Source organism: Eptatretus burgeri, chromosome 16 (assembly GCF_056783735.1).
Source record: "Eptatretus burgeri isolate ZD-2024b chromosome 16, Ebu_testis_v1, whole genome shotgun sequence".
NCBI classification, from domain to species: Eukaryota; Metazoa; Chordata; class Myxini; order Myxiniformes; family Myxinidae; genus Eptatretus; species Eptatretus burgeri.
Genome location: NC_140976.1, coordinates 58,905,124 through 58,929,114, shown reverse-complemented (window position 1 = coordinate 58,929,114; position 23,991 = coordinate 58,905,124). Strand labels below are relative to the sequence as shown.

At 43.3% G+C, this 23,991-nt stretch overlaps 2 protein-coding genes across 2 annotated transcripts in view; one reads left to right on the top strand and one right to left on the bottom strand.

Annotated features, from left to right (window-relative positions):
- OCA2 (OCA2 melanosomal transmembrane protein) overlaps positions 1-4,861 on the bottom strand; it is a 105,756-nt gene extending 100,895 nt beyond the window's left edge. The window contains exon 1 of the mRNA XM_085859923.1: positions 3,904-4,861. The gene's annotated coding sequence lies outside the window, so the exon portion shown is untranslated. The remainder of the gene's footprint in view (positions 1-3,903) is intronic.
- A 149-nt stretch (positions 4,862-5,010) lies between these two features.
- On the top strand, positions 5,011-23,298 carry LOC147011131 (rhodanese domain-containing protein CG4456-like). The gene is made up of 4 exons (XM_085859931.1): positions 5,011-5,195; positions 9,331-9,564; positions 16,707-16,869; positions 22,631-23,298. Exons 1-4 carry the CDS (start codon positions 5,093-5,095, stop codon positions 22,707-22,709), a joined length of 579 nt encoding a protein of 192 aa, XP_085716057.1. The 5' UTR covers positions 5,011-5,092; the 3' UTR covers positions 22,710-23,298.
- Positions 23,299-23,991: the final 693 nt, after the last annotated feature.

The following is a 23,991-nucleotide window of genomic DNA, read 5'->3' as shown; positions in this document are numbered from 1 at the left end:
GTTCTACTTTGTGCTGTTTTGCCAAGTTGTCACTCATGGAGTGATTTTTCATTACTTGACGATATCTAGTATTTTATCAAGTATGTTGGTCAGTTCAGTTTGTTTGTTTGTTTGTGTGTACGTCTCGCTCTTCAGGTCGCATTTTGAGTCGGAATGTCATGGAACTTCACCAATGGACTTATTGGCCACCAGAATAAAACCCTATAACTTTTGGCATGTCAAGGTCAAAGGTCAAGGTCACAGTGAGGTCAAACATTCGATTTTTGATGGTTTGGTAGAGATAACTCGAGAACGGAAGAAGCTACCAATGTCAAATTACACCACGTAATTCAGGAGGGTGATGGCTAGCGCCGATTAGATTTTGGTCAAAATCGGTCAAAGGTCAAGGTCACAGTGAGGTCAAACATCCAAAAAAAATTATAACTCGAGAACGGAAGAAGCTACCAATGTCAAATTACACCACGTGATTCAAATTTTTGTTTGTTTACCCAAAACCTATGTTTAACCCCAAAAATACCTATTATCGCTCAATATTCTCGATGGTACGCGATCTTGTTGAATTTTGTCAAGTCCTGGCCCTATGGGCCATTTTTTGTTTGTTTGTGTGTACGTCTCGCTCTTCAGGTCGCATTTTGAGTCGGAATGTCATGGAACTTCACCAATGGACTTATTGGCCACCAGAATAAAACCCTATAACTTTTGGCATGTCAAGGTCAAAGGTCAAGGTCACAGTGAGGTCAAACATTCGATTTTTGATGGTTTGGTAGAGATAACTCGAGAACGGAAGAAGCTACCAATGTCAAATTACACCACGTAATTCAGGAGGGTGATGGCTAGCGCTGATTAGATTTTGGTCAAAATCGGTCAAAGGTCAAGGTCACAGTGAGGTCAAACATCCAAAAAAAATTATAACTCGAGAACGGAAGAAGCTACCAATGTCAAATTACACCACGTGATTCAAATTTTTGTTTGTTTACCCAAAACCTATGTTTAACCCCAAAAATACCTATTATCGCTCAATATTCTCGATGGTACGCGATCTTGTTGAATTTTGTCAAGTCCTGGCCCTATGGGCCATTTTTTGTTTGTTTGTGTGTACGTCTCGCTCTACAGGTCGCATTTCGAGTCGGAATGTCATGGAACTTCACCAATGGACTTATTGGCCACCAGAATAGAACCCTATAACTTTTGGCATGTCAAGGTCAAAGGTCAAGGTCAGGAAAAATTCCTGAAAATCGCGAAAATCCGTATCTTTTAGCATTGGCCGATTTTCAAAAATTCATGTCTCCGCCAAATTTTAACGAATTCCTTTCAAATTTGAAACACGGACGTAGGAGGGGAGTATCTTTGACTGGATTAAAAATTGGTCACATCCGTTACAGATTACGGAGGTGACAGGTATTTTAATTTAATTTTTTTGTTTTTTTGTTTGTTTACCCTAAAAAATATGTTTCACCCCCAAAATACCTATTATCGCTCAATATTCTCGATGGTACGCGATCTTATTGAATTTCGTCAAGTCCTGGCCCTATGGGCCATTTTTATTTGTTTGTTTGTCTGTGTACAGGATATCTCAAAAAGTTGTGGACAGATTCAAACAAAACTTGGTGGACAGGTTGGGTGTGTGGCAAGGACGAACTGATTCGATTTTGATGAAAATCGGAGTCTGGATCTGGATACGACAATTATTTAATCTTTTAAGTGATTCTTCATCATCGAGAGATAGGATCAAAAACTATATATCGGATGATGTTTCAAATATGTATTGGGCCCAATTTGTTCTCCTGAAGCAGGTATTACGTGGCAGATGTATGCGCTCTACAGAGTCCTTCTAGTTATTAGTGATGTATGCTCAAGAAATATGGATTTGAGATCAAAATATGAATATGAGTAAAGGGTACTGGTAGGTTAGCTATTATTTCTTGGTACTTATATGCATGTATGTTTTACCATTGTAGAACAGCTCTTTTCATGTTCAGTGTCCCCATTTCAGGAAAGCATAAGAATTGGAACAAATGACTGACAGGTGTTTCTTGTTGCACTGACTGTTCACACGCACAAAAGAGCTGTGAATGTCTCGTCTTGGTTTTAGCCTTTGCTTTTGCCTTGTGAATCTGCCTTTGGAATCATTAGGCATACACTAACATGAAGAACAGAGAACTGTTTCTGAAAGAAAAGCAAGCAATTTGGAAGCTGAGAGAACAGAATAACTCAATGAGAACCACAGCACAAAAAATGGGCTTAACAAAAACAAGTTGGAATATGTTGAAAGAGAAAGAAACCGCGAGTGCACTCAGCAATAGACAATGGCCAAGTGGACCAAGGAAAACAACTGCAGTTGATGACAGAAAAATAATCAGAGCTGTGAAGAAAAACCATAAAACAACCATCAGTGACATCACCCACAACCTCCAAGAGTGCAGGGGTGAAAGAAAGTATCACAATCTACCGCAGAAGATGTCGACAGCACGATGCAAACCTCTCATCAGCACCAAAAATAGAAAGGCCAGATAAGAATTTGCAAGAAGTACAGAGGTGAGCCAGTAGAGTTCTGGAACAAAGTTTTATGGGCAGATGAAACCAAGATAAACCTTTTCCAAAACAATGGAAAGGTGAAACTGCGGAGAGAAGAAGGAACGGCATGTGATCCGAAGCATTCCACCTCATCTGTGAAGCATGGTGAAGGTAATGGCATGACTTGGGCTTACAAGGCTACCTCCGGAACTGGCTCGCTCATCTTTATTGATGATGTAACGAATGATGGCAGCAGGAGAATGAAAATTCCTCCAAACGCATTGTGTGTCACTACACCATGCAGCAAAACAATGACCCAAAACATACTGTCAACACAACCAAGGAGTTCTTCATGGGGGGGAAAAAAGTGGAAGGTTCTCGACCGGCCAAGTCAATCTCCTGATTTAAATCCAATAGAGCATGCATTTCACTTGCTGAAGAGGAGACAAAAAGTCAGAAACTCCCCAAAACAATCAATAACAGAATATGGCTGCAGTAAAGGCTTGGCAAAGTATCTCAAAGGAGAATATCAAGAGTGTGGTGACATCATTGGGTCAAAGGCTCGATGTAGTTATTCCATGCAAGGGATATTGCAACCAAATACTAACTCTTAAAATACTTTAATTTACTCCAAGTTCATCAGTTCCAATACTTGTACTTACCTGTAATAGGGCACTGAACATGAAAAGTGTCATTGTTCCACAATGGTAAAAACATACATGGATAGAAACACCAAGAAATAAAAGTTGACCTTCGGTACTCTTACCTTATATCTTACTTTTGATCAAATCCAAATTTCTTGAGCATATAGCAATCAAAACAAATTACACTTCACAGTGGGTCATTCCATGTCAAATCATCAAAGAATCTGCCGTCATCTCTCAGATTTTTGTAAAACTTTGGGAACCAATTGGGACCCATGAAAAACGGCAAGAACTCAAATATTTTTGCTTACAGCCTCTTAATTAGTGAGATACAGACTAACGAACTTTGGACTAATCAGCACGACGTCACGAATTCAAATGGCCATATCTCTAAAAGTATAACACCTAGAGAGCTAGTTTTGGTGTCATTTTAAAGGTATTTTCATGCCCTATGAATTTGTCTGGGCAACATTTTCCTACCTCCAACCACAAAAAAAGTTATCACAAAATATAAACTTCAATCGTGAATCTCCCAAAAATGTATCCTTCAAATTTCCTCAAATTCATCCCAGAGGTACCTTATGATATCAAGAAGCTTCCACATAAGTTTTGTGATGGGCACTCCAATAGTTTCTGAGATATGAGCAATAATGTACATGTACGTCTGGCATATAGGTTCGAAAATCAGCATTTGTAATGTATTATACAATCAACAAGTGAGTTCAAGTACACAGTGTTCACTAACCTGACTTAGGCTTTCAATTTCCTCTTCAATGCAGCAACAGCAGCACTTGTTTCTTTTCCCCTCAGGTCCAGTTGAAAATGAAAGTATATGATACTTCAAAGCAATTGATGGTCGTTCCCTGTGTTCCCTGTCATGGCTAGGTTAGAATGATTGTATAATGGCTATCCCATCAATCCTCTAAGAGTTTAGGCCCCGGTGCACTGAATCCTGTGGGGAGACATTTATTGGCAAGGAATTTGCTTTCTCAGCATGAATGGCTAACCTCACAGAAGGTAACTTTAGGTCACTCCGTAATGCTCGCAACGAGTGTGTGTTGGTCTTGAGGTGTCGTGAAACATCATCTTGCTGATTTCATGACTGATATCTCTCCAACCAGTATCTTTCTTAAAATAATCATGGCATCTTGTCAAGACCATTTCCAGTGTATGTCTGCTCGCCCTCCATTATCCCCTTCACTTGAAACATCACTGCACAGTTTGCCTGAGATAAAGCAATAATATCTCAACTTGGTATTTGCCACCACATCTCGTGTATCGAACCCACCCCACTGTGTCACGATCTTAACCCCCTCTTATATACTCACTGTTTACATCGACTGGACTTTGAGTCCTTCTCAAGTTCTGTCCAACCTCATCCCTGCTTTGACAATATTCCCTGCCCAGTGACATTAGCACCAACATTGTCATGTCCTGCTCTGCTTGTCTTGCTTCACCAACATCTGCTTGTCCTCCTTTTCCCACATTCGGTCTGCCTGGAAGTCAGCAGATATCATTGGTGGTAGGACATATGAGGATCCATCGACTTAAGGTCTGCGCAGGTGTCGGGCAGGTGAGCAAGATTGATTTTTTTAAATGGAGAAAAAAAAAATTGGAAAGGAGAGGTGAGAGTAGAAATGGTAGGGGAGTTTGTTCGGGAGGAATATAAAGGAGAGAAATGAAAGGTTTGGAGATGTATAAATCAGGGGAGGGCAAGGACAGGTATTGAGCATACGAGAGAGGGTTGGGACCCACCTGTTGCCATGACGTAAATATACATCCCTTGATCTAACGGTTCAATGGAAATGGTATTCGCATTAAGCCACACCCTCTTTGTGACAGGCCACACCCTCTTTGTGACAGGCCACACCCACACCTCATCCTCGCAAGACCACATCCATTCCACTCTCAGCTTTTACTCGACCGCGAAAGAGATGGCGCTGCTTCGACTTCCAAGCCCGATGTTGCGATCTGTCCCAGCATTTTGCCGATGCCTCTCCGGAGGAAGACTACCAGCTGGCCGAACCCTCTCTGGTGGTAGGCTTGGAGAAATCCATAACCGTGAAGATAAACTATCGGATGGTCGTTTAATTTAGACCTTTCTGTTTTAGGTATCAAAAAAAAAAAAAATATATATATATATATGCCTACTGCTTGCTCAAACAAGAACTACCATGCTGGTAAGTACAAGCTGTTGTTCCTGGCGTTTACAAACAAGAACCAACATGCTGGCACAACGCAGTACAGGTAACCCTAATGGAGTCCCATGGGTCTACCACGAGTGTACACGTCCCTGAAGATTGTTTCGGGTGGAATTGGCAGCAATAGTGGGTAAACAACCATGGACAGCACTTTTTACAGTGCAATCATCATCACCAATTTTGGGGAATGTGGTCAAGAGGAGAGGGAAAAAGCAGAGTGGGTGAAGTCTCCCTAACTTGGCACCATTAGGGCTATCAACTACAGTTCTCGAGTGCAGTACAGTGATATGCTTCCCCAACCCCCTCGTTTTTTATAATTAATAATAATTATCATTATCAGTATTATTATTAATTCCACCACCGAAGGTGCATGGAAGTGATGTTTTCACCCTTGTTTGTCTGTCTGTCTGTGAGCAGGATATCTGAAAGTTGTGGACGGATTCAGATGAAACTTGGTGGACAGGTTCAATGTGTGACAAGGACGAATTGATTTGATTTGGATGAGCATCCAGATCCGGCTATGAGAGTTAAAAAAAAAAGTGATTCCTCAACATTGAGAGGTGGCCGGGGCCAAAAACGATACCTAGCACGATATCTCATAGGTGACAAGAACAAACCGATTAGATTTTGGTTCACGTCCGGATCCAGATCCAGCCCATTAGTGGGATACAAAATGTAAACTGTTCAGCTTGGTGGAGCTACTGTATGTATGTGCTCTACCAAGTACCGTTCTTGTTTCACTTGCATGTAAAGCCATGTGGATATGCTTCAGAAAGGGGGGCACATGTCTCTAAACGCTTCACAGATGACAATATGGTTCTTGTGATTTGTGATGCCATGGAACTTTTAAAATTAATTAACTGAAGCTCATATAATTAATTGTACAGCCAGATTGAAGGTTTCTAAACCAGCCTCGGTGGCACAATGGTTGGAGTATCCACTCCGAATCTGGGAGGCTGACAATTCCAACTCCAGCCGAGTCAGCCCAAAGACCTAGAAAATGGTACATGCTGCTTCCTTGTTTGATGTTCAGCATTTAAAAAGGATAGAACAAGGAAAAACAATTATAGGTTGGTAATAATTGCGCAGGTTTTGAAGGGGTTCCTGCGTCGAAGTTTTTTTTTTGCAAGGAAAATCATATCATCATGATTATTATCATTATGCGACATATTAAGAAGTTGAGGCTCGTGGAACAGCTCGTTGAAATGTCATATGACCCCAACAAATGGGACAAAAATAACGTATGTTCAGCTCAGGTGTTGTTGCTATTGGCCATAGACCTTCTTTTTTTAACTCGACTGTTTCTGCCCCGACCCCCTCGACATGTTACACTCCAGATCGTCACCCATACGTTTAGGTATTTACTCTGGATCTACTATTCATCCTTTGGTAATAATTTACCCAACTGATCAAAGTGCATTTGACAGCAAGCCTTATTCTCTGTTTCTCTGCCTCTGTTGATGAAGTCGTCGGTGGCAATATGGTTTCAGGTTGTCCATCCGTATGTTTGTACGTACGTGCGTACATACGTCCGTGCCAATTCTCTCCGTTTTCTGTGCAACCGCTTATCCGATTGACACAACATTTTCAGCAGAGGTGTGACTACTCATGTGGAATGTTTTGATGATAATGATGATGTTATTGGTCACGTGGTGTGGCAGCCATGTTGGAAAAAAGGGAAACTTTCGACTAGATCTCTGTATCTCTGAAACCGCTCCATGGAAAAAATTGAAAATTGGCACAAGCGAAGTACTCCTCATGGGAAACACAGTTATGATCCAGTAGTGATGGGGAATACAGTATCCCATTGAGATGGGGAATACAGAATACAGTGATGGGGAAAAAAAACTTTGGACTTCTGTATGTCCGAAATGGCTCAATGTAAGAAATTGAAACTTGGCACCTGAGCTCCACAGGAAACAAGTGTGATTTTTTTGATGATGTCATAAGTGGCTTCGTTATGACGTCATAGTTGCAAATGTCAAATGCTTTATCCGATCAGTATGAAAATTTTTGAGGGTCACCTCGGGTGGCAGAGGGTATTACAACTTCCTTTTTTAACCTGTGCAATGCTGAGGTTCAAGCACTCTTCACACGAGTAAATTTGTCCTCCTTCTCTTCTCCCACCCCCCCTCTCCACCCCCAAAATGGAGGGGCCTGTCATTGTGTGCAAGCCATTAATAATGGGAAGGGACATCAGGACAAATGAGAGGCAATTGGAGGGAGGGGAGCGGGATATGAGAATAGGGACAGGGAGGAGTTAGAGCACTCTATGCACAGGTAATTTTGTCTTCCTTTCCTTCTCTTTCTCACCCAAAACTTTTGGCAAACAGGATGACCAATGGGTCCGTCAGCAAAGCAACGGGTAGGCTCTGCTAGTTCTGTAATAAAAAAATAATTGGCTGGCAGGATGGCCTCAAGGAACACACACTTGCCTCTGAGGGCTGTCTGGCCTGGGTTTGAATGTCAACCAGGTATAAACTGTCATCCTGGTGTTTCAGATGCAGAGCAATGCATCAATGTGTGTGCCATCCATCAGAAGGATACTGAGATGAAAGACTTGTCTGTCAGCAGTGGTCAATGGTGGACATTAAAGAAACCAAGGTATGTCCTTCGCAAAGAGTAAGCAAGTTATCACCAACACCATTTTACTGACTACTGAGAAGGCAATGGTAAACCACCTAGCATCTGAATTGGTAGCACTGATACACTCTACAGGACCAAAAAGAAGGTGGTAGAATGCAGAGAGGCCACCAACCTGCCTGCAATGTGAGAGTAACGGGCCCAGACACTCAGTTTCATCACAGGAGATGCCAATCATTTTGAGGCTCTTGCTTTCTATGGCATGAAGGGCAAGGTGTGAGGCAGAGGCACAATCCCAAAGGGAAGAACAGTACTGCGTCAAGCTGAAATTAAGGGCTTGTAGGTTGTCAAAAGTTCAGGTTGGTCAAGGAAAGACCTTGCATGATGACGGATGCCCAGTTAATGGCTAGCCGTGGAAGCTATCATGGAAATATGGTCTGCCAAATAAAGATCACGACTGATTGTGAGGACCCAAAAAATTGAGTGACTTCACCCCTTCAAGTGGTAATTGTTGAGGAAGTCAATGAGAGGGTTTGCCAGACGGTCCTTTCCAAGAGACAGGATGAGTGTGTGGGATTTTTCTGGGATGACAGACATATTCCAAGTGCTGGACTAGTTCCATGAGAGCACTTTCTCAGTCATGTACTCACAGGTTGTTTTATTTGGCCGAATACTGATCTGCTCTGTCCATTGCTTTAAGGTTTTGAGCGAAGGAGACAAAGAAGACTATGGATAAATATCATTTTGATCAGCCTCTGCACTACATCTCTCTACTATGATGTCTTTAATGACCATAATTAATCTTACCTCCTTTTATGTTCAGCTATAGGAGATAGAATGGTCCTAGTCCTTCATAATCCGGTAGGTCGGGCCTGACTTTTGACTGGAGCTGGTTAGGGCAGAGATTTTCCATTTGTTTACAGTGAAGGCACCAACTTGCGTCATCTTTGCCAATAGACACAACGGGCTCATTCACCTTCATCAGGTAATGCTGGGAGACAAGACACCCAGTTTAACATCCATCCGAAGGACAGAACACTTTGTGATTTGTCCCTGCCTTGAAATATCAATCCAACAGTTGATATAGTCAGGTCGAGAATCAAACTGAGATGAGACTGCCTAATTAGGTGTGTTACTTCTGCACAATTCTGGCAGACTTGTCTGTATCCCATCTCAAAGCAATAATAAATTGTGGTACACCTGTGGTCACCTATCTATACTGAAAATATAATGAAAGAACCACAAGGGTGAGGCGATGGCACCAAACATTTGTGAGTTGAAGATGTGAAACAAAAGTTAAAGATGTGACATAAAAAAAATTAACCATTGTTTTTAACATGTCCCTTTATTAATTTGTTCCCAATCAATTCCGACCCTTGACCCCACAGGCTTTACCGCTGGTTCACCACGGATCCAAGCCAGTTTCTTGCCAGTGACCGCCCGCGCCCAGCAAAATCCAGCTGGTGTGCTCCCACAGGTGGAACCGTGTACCAGTGAGATCACAGTGCCATACAAGGAGCTAAAGCAGCTCATCGATCAAGAAGAAGCCTTGATCATTGATGTCCGAGAGGATTGGGAGCTCAAGGAATACGGCTTCATTCCTGGTTCTTTGAATATCCCATGTGTGTATCACTCTGGTGTTTGCATTTTACCTAATACACACCAGGACCCCGACATTTGCAGGAGATATGTTCCGGGAAACCCTGTGAATGTGGGGGCATTGTTTCAATGGGAAATGGGGAGATAGGTTCCAGGGATTTCCCGACTTGCAAAAAATCCGCGAATGTCGGAGAAAATCTCGCGAAAATGCAGGAAAATGCTGTGGAAATAGACAAAAATTCGCAAATGTCGGGGTAAATTCCACGAGTGTCGGGGAAATACAGCACGTGCAGTACCATATGTTAAAGGTGTACATGGTGAGACATCTTGCGAAACTATATTTATCCTGTGAAGCCACAATACAGTACAGACAGGAAGCAGGTCATGTTCGCGGCTCATGGAAGATATGTTTTTTGCATACGTACAGAATTGTACTGTACGTCCATCCAGCCACTTTGTGTGTGGCTCGTGGAAGATAAGATATGCTTTATAACTGTTATGCTCACGGCTCATGAAAAACAAAAATTGCCGCGAATACGTGGGGAAATTTCTCGCGAATGTTGGAGCATGCCGCAAATTATCAACCGCAAATACGCGGAACCCGCAGATCTTGGAACAGCGAATGTTGGGGTCCAGGTGTATTCTTTCCCAATGAGTGGCTCACTTGTAATGTTATGAAACACAAAACGCTTTCATCCTTGTGTAGCTTGTCACCAGTAGAGAATCTGCACGTAACAAAGCAATATTTGATGTGTTATCTGTATGGTAAAGTCGCAGCAGTTTTCTGTCTGTCTGTCTGTCCGTCTGTCTGTCCATTTTTCTGTCCATCTGTCTCATGCTCCGTCATTATGTCTGGGATGTCATTGCGGCATAGGATGACTGACTCCAACTTTCGGCATTTATTATCCCGCACGCGGAGGGAGGGAGGGGGATATTGTAATCGTCCGGTTTATTTGTCTGTTTGTTTGTTTGTCTGTCTGTCTGTTAGCAACTTTATGACAAAACGGCTTTAGCAAACACTATCAAATTTAATCCACAAGTGGGCAATGAACCTTGGACGACCCCATTAACTTTTGGGTATGATTGGATCGATGGTCAAGGTCAAGGTCACGAAAAGATCAAAATCGTTTTTCGCTCATACCTTCGTCAAAAATGATCTAATTTACTTCAAACTAAGCTTATAGTGAACCATATTCTATTTATCACTTATAATCCTACCCATTCCTATAATGAAAAATGAATATTTGTGAAGATCAGTAGGGTCCGAAGTTTTGGGGATCATGGCCATCTGTCAAAATTACAAATTTTCCATTAAACTAAAACATGGTTACGAAAATACAACTTTACGGGAAAACGGCTGGCTCAAACGCTCAAATTGTATCCACATGTGGGTAATGAACCTCGGACGACCCCATTAACTTTTGGGTCCAATTAGGTCAAAGGTCAAGGTCAAAGTCACGAAAAGGTGAAAATCGTTTTTCGCTCATAACTTCGTCAAAAATGATCCGATTTACTTCGAACTAAGCTTATAGTGAACCTTATTCTATTGGTCACTTATAATCCTACCCATTCCTATAGTGAAAAATGCATATTTGTGAAGATCGGTAGAGTCCGAAATTTTGGGGGTCATGGCCATCGGTCAAAATTACAAATTTTCCATAAAAACTAAAACATGGTAACGAAAATACAACTTTACGGGAAAACGGCTGGCTCAAACACTGTCAAATTGTATCCACATGTGGGTAATGAACCTCGGACGACCCCATTAACTTTTGGGTCCAATTAGGTCAAAGGTCAAGGTCAGGTCACGAAAAGATCAAAATCGTTTTTCGCTCATAACTTCGTCAAAAATTATCTGATTTACTTCAAACTAAGCTTATAGTGAAACTTCGTCAAAAATGGTTTAATTTACTTCAAACTAAGACTAAAATATTCCTTATTCTATTCCTTATAATCAACATTCAGGTTAAGGATGTATCAAATTTAAATTTGATCCCCAAAATAACTTTATGCCTTAAATGGGCGGGATTTGTTGTGCCTGGCACCACTTGTATGATTTATAATGGAAAATTTGTAATTTTGACCGATGCCCATGACCCCCAAAAAAACTTCGGACCCTACCGATCTTCACAAATATGCATTTTTCATGATAGGAATGGGTAGAATTATAAGTGACAAATAGAATAATGTTCACTATAAGCTTAGTTTGAAGTAAATCAGATCATTTTTGACAAAGTTATGAGCGAAAAACGATCTTGATCTTTTCGTGACCTTGACCTTTGATCCAATTGGACCCAAAAGTTAATGGGGTCGTCCAAGATTCATTGCCCACCTGTGGATTAAATTTCATAGTTTTTGCTAAAGCCGTTTTGCTGTAAAGTTGCTAACGGACAGACAAACAAGCCGGTAGGCGACGAGGGATTCGCTAGGATCGAAGCGCTGGATACGATGCTTTTCATTCTGACCGATCCACCGACGAAGATTCATTGCCAAGACGTATTGTTTCACATACAATTGTTCCTCTGCCTGGCAAGATTTTTCCTATTGCGTATTTTGCCAACTGGCACTCCTCATAAAAAAATGACAGTAAATAGACATCCTATTTTTGAAGGACTACCATTTGAAAAATAATTGGTTTGCCGGTTTGTGCTGTGGAGCCTCGGGTTGCAGACACACGCGCGCGCGCGCACACACACACACACACACACACACACACACACACACACACACACACACACACACACACACACACACACACACACACACACACACAAAACCCGATAAACTTCTCTCAATGCTCTTGTTTGACCACACCTCCTGAGCCATACAATATTTTTCATAAGCCAAGCCCACTTTCCTACGCCACGCCCACTTTTCATCAACCACGTGCACTTTCCCTAAGCTCCGTCCACTTTCCGAAGCCCCTCATAAAAAAATGACGGTAAATAGACACCCGATTTTTGAAGGACTACCATTTGAAAAATAAAACCTCAATCAAAAATCGGCTCAAGTAAAATTTTCGAAATATCTCGAAGTGTTTAATTCCGAAGTCTTGTTTCTCTACATTCAAAACTGAAGGACAAGTATTGAAAAGACTGTACGCGGTTTTTCGGCCGCTGCACAGCAACAGGTGGTTGCTCGGCAACGAAATTCAAACGCGCACATTCCCAGACCATATGGCACCTGTTGGCAAAGTTTCATCGACATCGGTTTGCTGGTTCGTGCTGTGGCGCCTCGCACTTCTGTGAGAGTAATCTTTATGATGACATAATTGCATGACTGCCTGCTCTTTGTATTGTGTGAACTCTGGAGATGACGTCATCAACCATGTGTATCCATCCATGCATGGGGCCCATACTCTGTGCAGAGCGTTGGTGCTGCCTAAGCAGTCTCCTTGCCTATTGGACACAATCCTGGATGGGTCACCACTCCGACACAGGATACCAGGAAGCAGACCCTCATTTTGCCGACCTAGAAAGGATAACAGGCAGAGTCAACCCCACCTGGTATTAATTTAACAGCCAAGTGGGATTTGAACTCAGGACCCTCGGATCCAAAACCCACCACCCCCAACCATTAAGCCAACACCAAGCGTAACCATGTGTATGCCGGACTTGAAGAACCACACATTCTGAGTGGTTGGCTTCACATGCGATTTTAACCACAACAAATAGCATAGTTGATCTTCTCAACAGTAAGAACATTGACTGCCTGCCGGGTGACACTTTCTTCGTCAGTAGTGTCAAATCTTTAGCCGATTGAAACCTGTCTGCCCTTTATCCACCTGAGTTTCTTAACTCCATCAATCTTATGGGTGGTGCCACTGCACAAGATGTCGCTGAAGGTTAACACTCCCTTCATACTGTTGCGAAATCTCAATCCTCATAATGGCCACTTGTGATGGAACATGCTGCATCTTAACCGAGGCCACTGATGATCGTCTTCTTGAGACACGGGTGCTCTGTGGTGAGTGTGCCGGGTATATTCTCCTTATTCCAAGAATTCTTCTTTCTCCATCTGACACGAATCTTCCTTTCCAACTCCGCCGATGACAGTTTCCGGTCAGGGCATGATCGCGATGACCATCAACAAAAGCCAGGGTCAGAGCTTGAGGTGGTGTGGAGTCCACACTGACAGCTGTACATTGCAGCGATTAGAGTACGAGACCCCACTGGATCTGCGCATCTTTGACAACCTGAATTAATTTCGGATAAGGACGGGGACTGAGCATGCTGCAGGCCGACTAACCCGCAACGTTATTTACAGTGAGCTCCTATGAACTTGGGGCAGATCCAGAGTGACATTTAAAGGGTTAATGGCTCCCCCAAAAATGTTGCTCTAAAAAAACCACTTAAAATGGGCTAATTCTGCTCAGTAAACAAAACCTTTTAATATACATGAAGTTCATTACAACAAACGGAAGACGTAGAGTAAACATAAAAATTGAATTACCTCCACCAAGCTGAACAGGAGATCCAGATCTGCATCTGGACCTGAAGCAAAATCTAATCAGCTTTGGTCTTGTCACATACCCAACTCATCCACCAAGTTTTGCCAGAACTCGTCCACAACTTTTTGAAATACAGTGCCATATATCGATTTTGTCCCTGTCTCTTAAAGGTGAAAAATCACTTAAGAATTTTAAAAATTCTCTTATCTGGATTGAGATCCGAGTCTTCATCAAAATCTAATTGATCCGTCCTTGTCAAACACCCATTCTACCCACCGAGTTTCATCCGATTCTGTCCATAACTTTTTGAGATATCCTGCTCTCAGACAAACAGGGGTGAAAACACAACCATTCCACCTTCGGCCGTGGAGGTAATAATCGTAATAATAATAATAATAATAATAATCTATCTATAATTCCAGCAGTGTGTGTGTGCGTGCGTGTGTGCGTGTGTGCGTGTGTGCATGTGTGCATGTGTGACCGCTGTTTCTCAATAACCACTGGTCGGATCTAATTGAAACTTGCCAGGTATATTGTTGGTGACCTGAGTATGTGCATTTTCAAGGTTTGATATTAATTGGACAAGTGCTTCCCAAGTTATGGCCATTTATTTACCAACCAATGACATGACACGTTGCTGCGTAGGCGTGGCTGCGTAATCCGGTGCGCGGCCGGCCGACGATGACGTTACGGGCCGTGCCGGTTACATGGCAGCGAATGTCATGGCAAGCAAAGACAGGGAGGTAAACTTGATTTTAATTTACTCTGTGTGTGGAAGTGTGGTTGTCACGAGAACGCGAGAGTGAAGGAACGGCCTGTGTGGTTGTTGTTTCTGGCACGCAGTTTGAAAGTTTTTTTTTTTTTTTTGCACGTACGGCCATGCACGTACGGTCATACATGTACGGGCACGCACGAGTGAAGGAACGGCCTGTGTGGTTGTTGTTTCTGGCATACGGTTTGAAAGTTTTTTTTTTGTTTGCACCTACGGGCATGCACTAGTAATAATAATAACCTTAAAAATTGATTATCATGTATTTTTCATGTTCGGCACTGTTTGGGTTGAGGAGGAATATGAGACATACAAGGCATACAAGGCAAGGCTTGGAAAGGACATAAAACATATCTGCTACAAGTGAATGAACAAGACACGCATCAAACAAAAATTGAACAAATGCCGAATTATTCATTAATTCCATGTTGAAAGACTTATGAGAGCATCACATATTTCCTGAGCTGGTAGTTTCAGCTGGATAAAAATAGAAATGGAGAGTGGTCAACACTGTAATCAATCTGTGTTGAAATTTGAAATTTCACAAGTTCATTGGAATGTGCTATTTATGTTGCTTTATATGTCCACAGCAGAGTGCAGCACACAGAAGGTGCACTGCCATCTCATGTCATTCCACATCCTTACGCACAATCTTTTTGCCCCGATTAACCCCTCCTAATCGAATCTCCTGCAATGGCATGTGCTCCAGGATAGAGCACGGACAAACAATGCTGGGAAGGCAATGGTAAACCACCCAGTCGAACTCTTGCCAACAAACTGGTTTAGCAGCGCCAACGGTCTGTAAAGAGTACTCATATTTCGAAATCAAATGAACTCCCTTAATTGCAGGTTGCTGTTTTTCGTTCTCTCGTTCTCTCGTGTTCTCTCGTGCTCTCTCGTGCTCTCTCGTGCTCTCTCGTGCTCTCTCTCTCTCTCTCTCTCTCTGTCTCTCTCTCTCTCTCTCTCTCTCTCTCTGTGTTTCTCTCTCTCTCTCTCTCTCTCTCTCTCTCTCTCTCTCTCTCTCTCTCTTTCTCTCTCTTTCTTTTCCCTTGTCTGTTTTGAAGATTTGCCCACCTGTCAGTTCTTACCCTCATGATATTGCTCTTATATGAGCCCTCAATCTTGTAGATGGAAAAATAAAATGCAGCCAACAGCTCATCTTCTCTGATGACGAGCAAGAGCAAGTTCAAAAATTCTGTTTTTACATTTATTACCTGAAAATGTTTCTTTGATACTTTTTATGTTATAAATACAGGACCAGATTGGGATTGGCAATTGAACCCAGGTTCTTTGGTAAACCAGACCAGTGCTGTACCAGCTGAGCTATCTGGGTGACCTACTTATTGAGTAATGCAATTCCTCCACATATAGAAATGGCAGACCAATGGTACGGTTTGCCAGAGGACCTAGGTTCGATTCCCGGTCTGGGCCCGTAATTTTTCCACATCTATTTACAATGTTTGTTCTGTCCTGTTAAAAATTTAGTATATCACTACACCCTCTGTGTTGTGATTAATAGCAGACATGGAATTGTTCCCCTATGGGGGTGAAGACCCTCTCATGAACAGGCCCTCGCTGCTCCTATGATTGGCAGTGATTGCCCCGGAAGCAGTGGGGGGAAAGAGAGTGGCATTTCGATATATGGAGGAATTGCGTTGCTTAAGCACTGGGTACCCAGATAGCTTAGATGGCAGCACACTTGTATGACTTGTATGGTTTGCTGGAGAACCTATGTTCAAGTCCCAGTCTGGTTTGTCAGAAAACCTGCATTCAATTTCCAGCCAGAGCCCATAATTTTTTCCACATATATTTATCATGTTTGTTCTATTCTGTTCATTTACAACTCTTTATTTATGTTGTCATACATTGTTATTTTCAATGTATCTTCTCAAAAAATTTTTGATTATTATTGCTGGCTGAACTCGGTTCGCAATTCCTTGTCTCAGTGGATAACCTGGAGGAAGCATTAAGCTTCTCGGAGCACGAGTTCATGGCATTGTATGGCACCAGACCACCGGGGCAGAATCACAAGGACATCATATTCATCTGCCGTGCAGGCAGGCGCAGCCGGAATGCTATCGAAATTGCCACAATCCGAGGATATGCCAGGTGGGTTTCGCCAATCAATGCCCTGTGATACTTCCTGCATAGGACACTTCGGAGATTCAATTTTTGATGTCACATTTAAATTTCATGTTATTTAATGTATTCCTTTATGTTTTCTGCTTAATACAAGGAAACCAAAACAAATTAAGAGGCCATTTGGTCCATCACATGAATGTACAGCTAACTCCAAAGCAGGGAATTTGAGTCGGGTGGAATTGATTTGGTTACCGAAGGGGCTGTTTTGTGGGATGATTAACGTCCATAACTTAAGTGCTGACTGAAGCGGAAACCAACTTTTTACCTCCTCCTACCCGCAATGCACCAGAAGGGCACTATGTTGTTCAATCTGACTCGGTCAATAATTGAAACTAGACACTACAGCTAAAAGGAAAACATGCTTCCAACTGCGCTCACTTCCTCGTCCATATTTTGGCACACTAGGCTCAAAAAAAACATCAGATCTTGGAGATGCTTGGAACTACTGGACAACATTCTTGATAACATGGTTCGAGGATTATTGTTCGTTTACAAAAGGCAAAGAAGTGACTGCTTAACTTGGTTATTTATGAAAGAAATTGTCATTGTCCATAAATGTAGTTTATATGTCGAGTTTGCCTTGTGATTTAGACATTTCAAAACAAGTTCTACCTGGGCAACAGCTGTGTTCTACCTGGGCACTAGCTGTGTTCTACCAATCATAATCAGGCTGACTTTCATAATGCACCAAAGCATGTAATTTACAAGTTCCAGCAATCTAATTTCATGTTTAGCAAACTTGTACACCCGTTCCCTAGATGAGAGGCAAGAAGGGACGCGTTGTTATCCTCTGGGGTGTGTAGATTACAGTAGATCTAGGGTCAAGTCCGTCGGTCCATGGGATATGTGATTAGCATAGTGTTACGGCTGTGGAAATTCGCAAACCACCATTCAGGACCCGTAGGTGAGATATCTCTTAAGTACATGTGTAGTTAGCCCAAACCCGTTGTCTAGAGGGAAATTATGTGATTCATTTGGGCTGTGACGCATTGAGATAGCCGTTTTTCTGTGCTATCTTTATTTTGAACCAACCACGTCCCAACCGCCATCACACAACAACCACCTTAACCACCACGCCAGCCATCATCACCAACTACAACCACGCTCCAACCCTCACACAACAACAACAACAACAACAACGCCAACAGCCACGACCTTTACCTTCACAACTCGCTCCCACATCGTCGCATCATGCCATTCCCAAACGGCACCATAACCATCAAGCCACCACCAAAAACCCTCCACAAAAAAAAAACAAAACAAAAACTCTCTCCTTCTACGGCCATTCCCACACCACTTGTGAACACTGAGCGTCGGGCTGTCTTGGGCTCGTTCAGCGATACGCACCGAGCCGCGAGCGCAAATAGCGGCCTTTCCGAGGAAAATTCGGATCACAAACGCTACATGCCCACTTCTGATCCGTCCAATTAGGAAGCGCGGGGCGGCTTGGCCCCGCCTCCAGGCGCGTCTGTGTGAAACCGATATATGCAAATTCTAGGATCAGGGGAGATTCACGCCCCGTTTCCTCCAACCAATGGGCGAGCGTGGCTCAGCCCCCGAGGTCATCCTGATCCGGATATTTGCATATTAGCTGCTCCTGCCGGCCTATAAGAAGGTCAGCGCAAGGCAGAGTGAGGGAGTTTTGGTTGGAGAGCAGAGTCGAGTCGGGTGGCGAAGTCATTGGTGACGCAGGAAGAGTTGGGTTCTGGAGTCGGCGGAGAAGAGTTGTGGGAAGAGGCCAAGGACCTCGGGTCCGAGGCGAGAAGGATGGCGGTCGGCAACGAGGTCGCGATGGGAGATCGCTCGTCGCGGGACCCAAGCCAGCCAACCATTCTCCCTCCCCCAGGGCATCAACAATTCCCCTTTCCCCCACGCTGAGATAGTGCAACAAGGGGGCCCCGTTCCTACCCCACTCCAAACGTCGTGCCAACGAAACCCGCCAAGGAGCACGGAGTCGGGGCACAGCCACGCGGCCACATCTGCGGCTCATCCGCCAACGCGCCACGAGGGCGCGGGTAGGACCCCCCCCCCCCCCCGGTCTCGTGGGCCTGCAGTCTCCTTCAGGTTACGCGCACATATTGGCCTACAGGCCCGTCTGCCCCCTTGTCTATGAGGGTGGCTTCTTTCCTTTGATTTTGAGTAAATGTGTGTTGGCGCCGTCTGTATAGTAGAACTGTATAAGTGTTGCCGTGTGTGCACATAGTCGGTAGTAACTCTGCGTCGTCGTTGCTTTGGTTTGGGTTGCCATAGGTGCATTCTGACTGTTTGACTGTATATGTGTGCTTTCCGTGTGCCAGGAAATAAATGTGCTTTGTGTGAACTGTTTTCCCGTTTCGCTTCGTCCTTTCTTTATTGACCCTCCATCCTGCTTCACATAAAGGTTCGTAGTGGGCTTAATACGCCCGGTAATTAATCGGAACCGTCGAGGCCGACGATAACACCGCTCGGTTATCACTGTAGCACAGAACGGACCGCTTAAACAGTTCGTGTCCGGAGTCGGCCTGCGGCGTGGTACGATCGCTCGGTCGACCATCCGCGCAGGTACTTAGGTAGATCGAATTTGGCGAGCAACCCTATCCTGCGTGGGTGGGCAATTGGCACGGTCGTGGTGGGGTTAAACCCCCACCCGTGACTAGCTCCCGGCGTTGTTCCGAGAGGGTCACGACCAAATTGTCCATCCGGTGGGCGACGCAGTCACGATTCGAGTGATGTGGCCGTTCGCACGCTGGCGGGCGCGAATTCACAACAATATCATGCCTCAAGAATGTCGGGTTTCCTCCCTTTCAGTTTGGTGATAAAAAGCAGTAGTGACTGTTGAGAAAGGCAATCGGACGTGTTTGTGGTTTGTAACTTTCTATTTTTTAATACACATGGTCTAGGCTCGTGGAAGAGCTGGGACACAGAACAGACAAGGTCTGGAAAAAGGGGAAACACCAATAGCAGAGCCGAGGGAAAAGGTAGAGGGAGAAGGTCGATGGAGATGGACAAACAAGGGATGCATCTAACGATGAGGGTTAGGGGAGAATGTAAGGGGTGGACAAGATGGAAAAATAAGCAAAATTTTGAGATTGTGGAGTGGTTTAATGGGTGCAGAAAAGATCATGGCTGTGGATGGGGGATGATCTGAAATGGTGGTGAACAGCTGTCTTGAAGACGAGGGGAGAAGAATGAGATCAATGACAGTGTGCAAGGTGGATCCACATGCAGGAAAAGAGAGGAATAAATGAGCGGAGGTGAGCGTTGGTTCTGGATTTAGGCAATTTCACTAGGATGGGGTTGCTGGTGGACTGCATGCATTCTGCAGATACATGGGGTGGACAGACCAGAGAGGGCAGAGGGTACAAGACCAGAAATGAGGCGGAAGAAGACAGAGACCAGCAACATGTTTGCGATGTGGAAGTCATAGACTCAGCTTTATCACGGGAGAGTCCAATGATCTCGAAGGGCTTGATTTCCACAGCGTCAAGCTGAGGAAGATGTGAGGCAGGAGAGTCAGCCCAGTGGAGAGGGCAGTATTCCATCAATCTGTGAATGAAAGCCTTGTTGGTGGATAGGACCTCAAGTGTGCCAAGGAAGGACCTTGCATGATGGAGGATGCTCGGCCGGTGTCTGGCTTTGGAGGCCAACCCTGAAATGTGGCTTGCCCAAGAGAGATCATGGCTGAGAGTGAGACGCAAGACTTTGAGTGACTGAACCTCTTCAAAACTGTTGCTGAGAAAGTAAATGAGAGGGTTTGCGGAAAGGTTCTTTCGGAGTGTACTTCCGGTGGAGGTGCTCCACAAAATTCCATGATAAGCTATTTATACATGTTAGCATGGCATTTGTCCAAGGAAGAAAATCCCTTTGAGGAGGGTGATATGATTAGTATTAATATTGTTTTGTCATAACATTAATATTGTGCCATCATGAGTGTTTTTATTACTTATTTTTCATTCGAAGCAACCTTGGAAAAACGCCACAATTAGCTATATTAACACAGATATGCACCTGAACATGGATGTCGCCCGAGACAAATCATGTCACCACAACCTCCATCATGTGACCCTTAGTCATCCTGTCAAGTTTGGTTGAGATTGGATAAGTAACGACAGAACGTATCACAGTCAGACAGACAGACACCAAATTGAGTATTTTAGTGTGGTGTCTTGTGAATCAGCTGTCCTATAAATTCCATTTTCTTATCAGTGTCTAAAATCAAATGCATCAATGAAATTTCATAATAATCTACGTTCTCTTCATTACTTGTCCTATTGATCTCATGACCATACTTAAATTTTCCAATTGGTCTACTACTACTACTTCTTCAACAGACCTACCTTCTTGTTTCTTGCCGAAGTCTTTCATGAGCCGTCTGGCAAAAGCCTGATGTTTGACTGAAGGTGGCAGTGATTTGCAACTTGTTCAGAGTTCCAGCGATACCTTGGCTACTCTTCATGAAAGACGTGGGAGCATCAACGTCCACTATCATTCATGTGAAAAATACACCGATATCATCACCTCATGTCTTTGTCCTGCAAGCTCAACCAAGTAAAGAGCCTGAGATCAATGTAAAAAAAAAAGTCCCGATAGGTAAAATGGACTAATATGGAATAGGCAAAGCCGAGAAGCGAACGTAGAATTCTTCTTACATTCACTTCTTAAATACATCAAATTAAACAGTCTTTTTGCTATGATTTTTTGGACATTTGTGCATACAACTTGTTCACAACTGTATACTTACCAACTATACCGTGGTACGTGTAAGCGCCGCACAGCTGATGATTTTGACAGATCTGAGGTCAGTCAGGTGCATAGCAGACGATGCTGCAATTTCCGGTCACTTCAGCCTGGATTCGGGATCAGCGATCAAATAATGTAAATCACCATTAAAAATTATTTTTTGTTGATGCGGGAGATATCTTTAATAAAATCAGTGGAGGAAATATACACCATGTCTGATATTTGGGTCTTTCATGTCTCCGACGATGCCTTTATCTCCAGGGACGCATCATTCCCCATGACAAAAACCGGAAGCAAAAATAACCGGAAGCAAAAAAACAACAGGAAGCAAAAAACAACCGGAAGCAAAAAAAAACAGAAGCAAAAAAAAAAAACGGAAGCAAAAAAAAAACCGGAAGCAAAAGGGTCATAGCCAAAGACACGGATTCCAAAAAAACATCAAAAAATTTTTTGATTGCCTCATCCCTAACTACCTTACTGAGTTTGATTGGAATTTCGTCAGCACCTCGTGCTTTCCTATTTTTTAACTTTTGCTGGGATACAAAAAACAAAAACCTCTTGTTTCTGCATTTATTAGATACTCGGTGTCGCTTTGCTGACGGGTTTAATCAAGAGACGGCTTGTTGTCCTTCACAAACTTTCTGCTCTATTCACTCTATCATTTGCTTTCGGTCATCTTCCATTTGCTTGGAAATCAGCTAACATCATCTTCATCAACCATCCTTGCTGCATGGAGTGAGCAAAAATCACTTCCACTTCACCGCGAGGCTCACTGTTGGATTCTTTGGTTTGAACCTTTTTTTTGTTGTTTTTGTTGTTGTTGTTTCCTATTCTCTCATGTACACGCGTTAAGTATGAAGCTCACTGCATTCGCTATTAATCACGCAGGTCCAAGTTTATCGAAGGTATTATGATCAATTTAGAGGACAAATAATTGATACCATGATGACATTATTTTAATTTAACACTCTTTCTGCCATCCCTGTTTTCCTTCCTTCCCATCCACCAGGACACGTCACTATCCAGGAGGTTGGCTCGACTGGGCCCGCCAGGAGGAGGAGAACTCACTCAAGTCATCGTTACACTAGTCTCATCCTCGATTTTTCACTCGCACTTGTGAAATCATCAATGTCAACGTCGCTCACCATTTTACTTCTCAAACTCAAACTAACTCGGTGAAATTCATTGCTATCTGTTCTCAGTGGTATATCTTATGGGTTAATGTAAGAGACCCGATCCCACCAATCCCCCCAAATTATTCCTTGCGGTGATTTAAAATCTTAATCAGTATAAAAGTTTCATCACACAAGTTTATGTCCTCCATTGCAAGGCACAATAAGGTGACGAAAAGTTAGTGTTCCATGCCAAGCAATTGCAAATTAATATTATTCACTGTTAGAAAGTATTCAAATGAAAGTGGAAAATATGATGTAATTGTTTCCGGAAGGAGATTGTTCACAGTGGGACGTAGAGGAGGTTAGGGTCGAGACAGGGCAGAAGCTTGGTAGCGTTGGACCTCACCCCTTATAAAGGGAACAGGAGGAGAAGAAGTCCCTATCTCCTTCGGGAAACAATTTCATCGTATTTTCTACTTTTATTTTCATACTTTTTGTCACCTACCCTCCGGCAAGATCGGAGATGAGGGACATTAAAATGAGCTCCGTCCGTCCGACTGTTCCATCTGTCCGTGTACTTTTGTGTTCGTGATATTTCAAAAACCATTGAACGTTAAGTTTTTTCATATTGCAGATATCTATTCCTCATGACTTGATCTCAACCCGATTAGATCGCGGCAGTGATTGCCTGAATTATTTTGCCATGTCAACCATCTCGGTAATTTAGCTTGTGTATGCGTTATTTCAAAAACTGTTCAACATTTTGCTTTCTTATTTCACAAATCTATTCCTTGTGCCTGGTGTTGGCTTAATGGTTCGGGTCATGGGCCTTGGATCCTCGGGCCCTGATTTCAAATCCAGCTCAGCTGTTGAATTAATACCAGGTGGGGTTAACTCGGCCTGTCATCCTTACAAGGTCGGCAAAATGAGTGCCAGCACGCTGGTATCCTGTGTCGGAGTGGCGACCCATCCAGGATTGTGCCCAAAGCCAAGGAGACTGCTTAAGCAGCACCAATGCTCTGCACAGAGTATGGTCCCAATCTCCTCCTCCTATTCCCCGTACCACCCAAAAGGTGGGGGACCGAGAGTTTCAGCTCCTTGTTGGAGTTATTATGGTAGGTTTTGTGCAGGAAGGCAAGAAATCTGAACTGTTGCAATCTTGTTGTGTTTAAGGAGATCAACTAATTCAACATCTGGCCTTCTATTCATCTATATACAAGTATAGCTGCCAATTTGATTGGCCACGTGATATATA

Bases quoted from the DNA above. Each gene is read 5' to 3' on its own strand.
- LOC147011131 (XM_085859931.1), top strand. From the start codon at position 5,093: ATGGCGCTGCTTCGACTTCCAAGCCCGATGTTGCGATCTGTCCCAGCA. The intron at 9,565-16,706 runs GTGTGTATCACT...TCCTTGTCTCAG, and splicing joins TGGTTCTTTGAATATCCCAT to TGGATAACCTGGAGGAAGCA. The intron at 16,870-22,630 runs GTGGGTTTCGCC...CCCATCCACCAG, and splicing joins ACAATCCGAGGATATGCCAG to GACACGTCACTATCCAGGAG.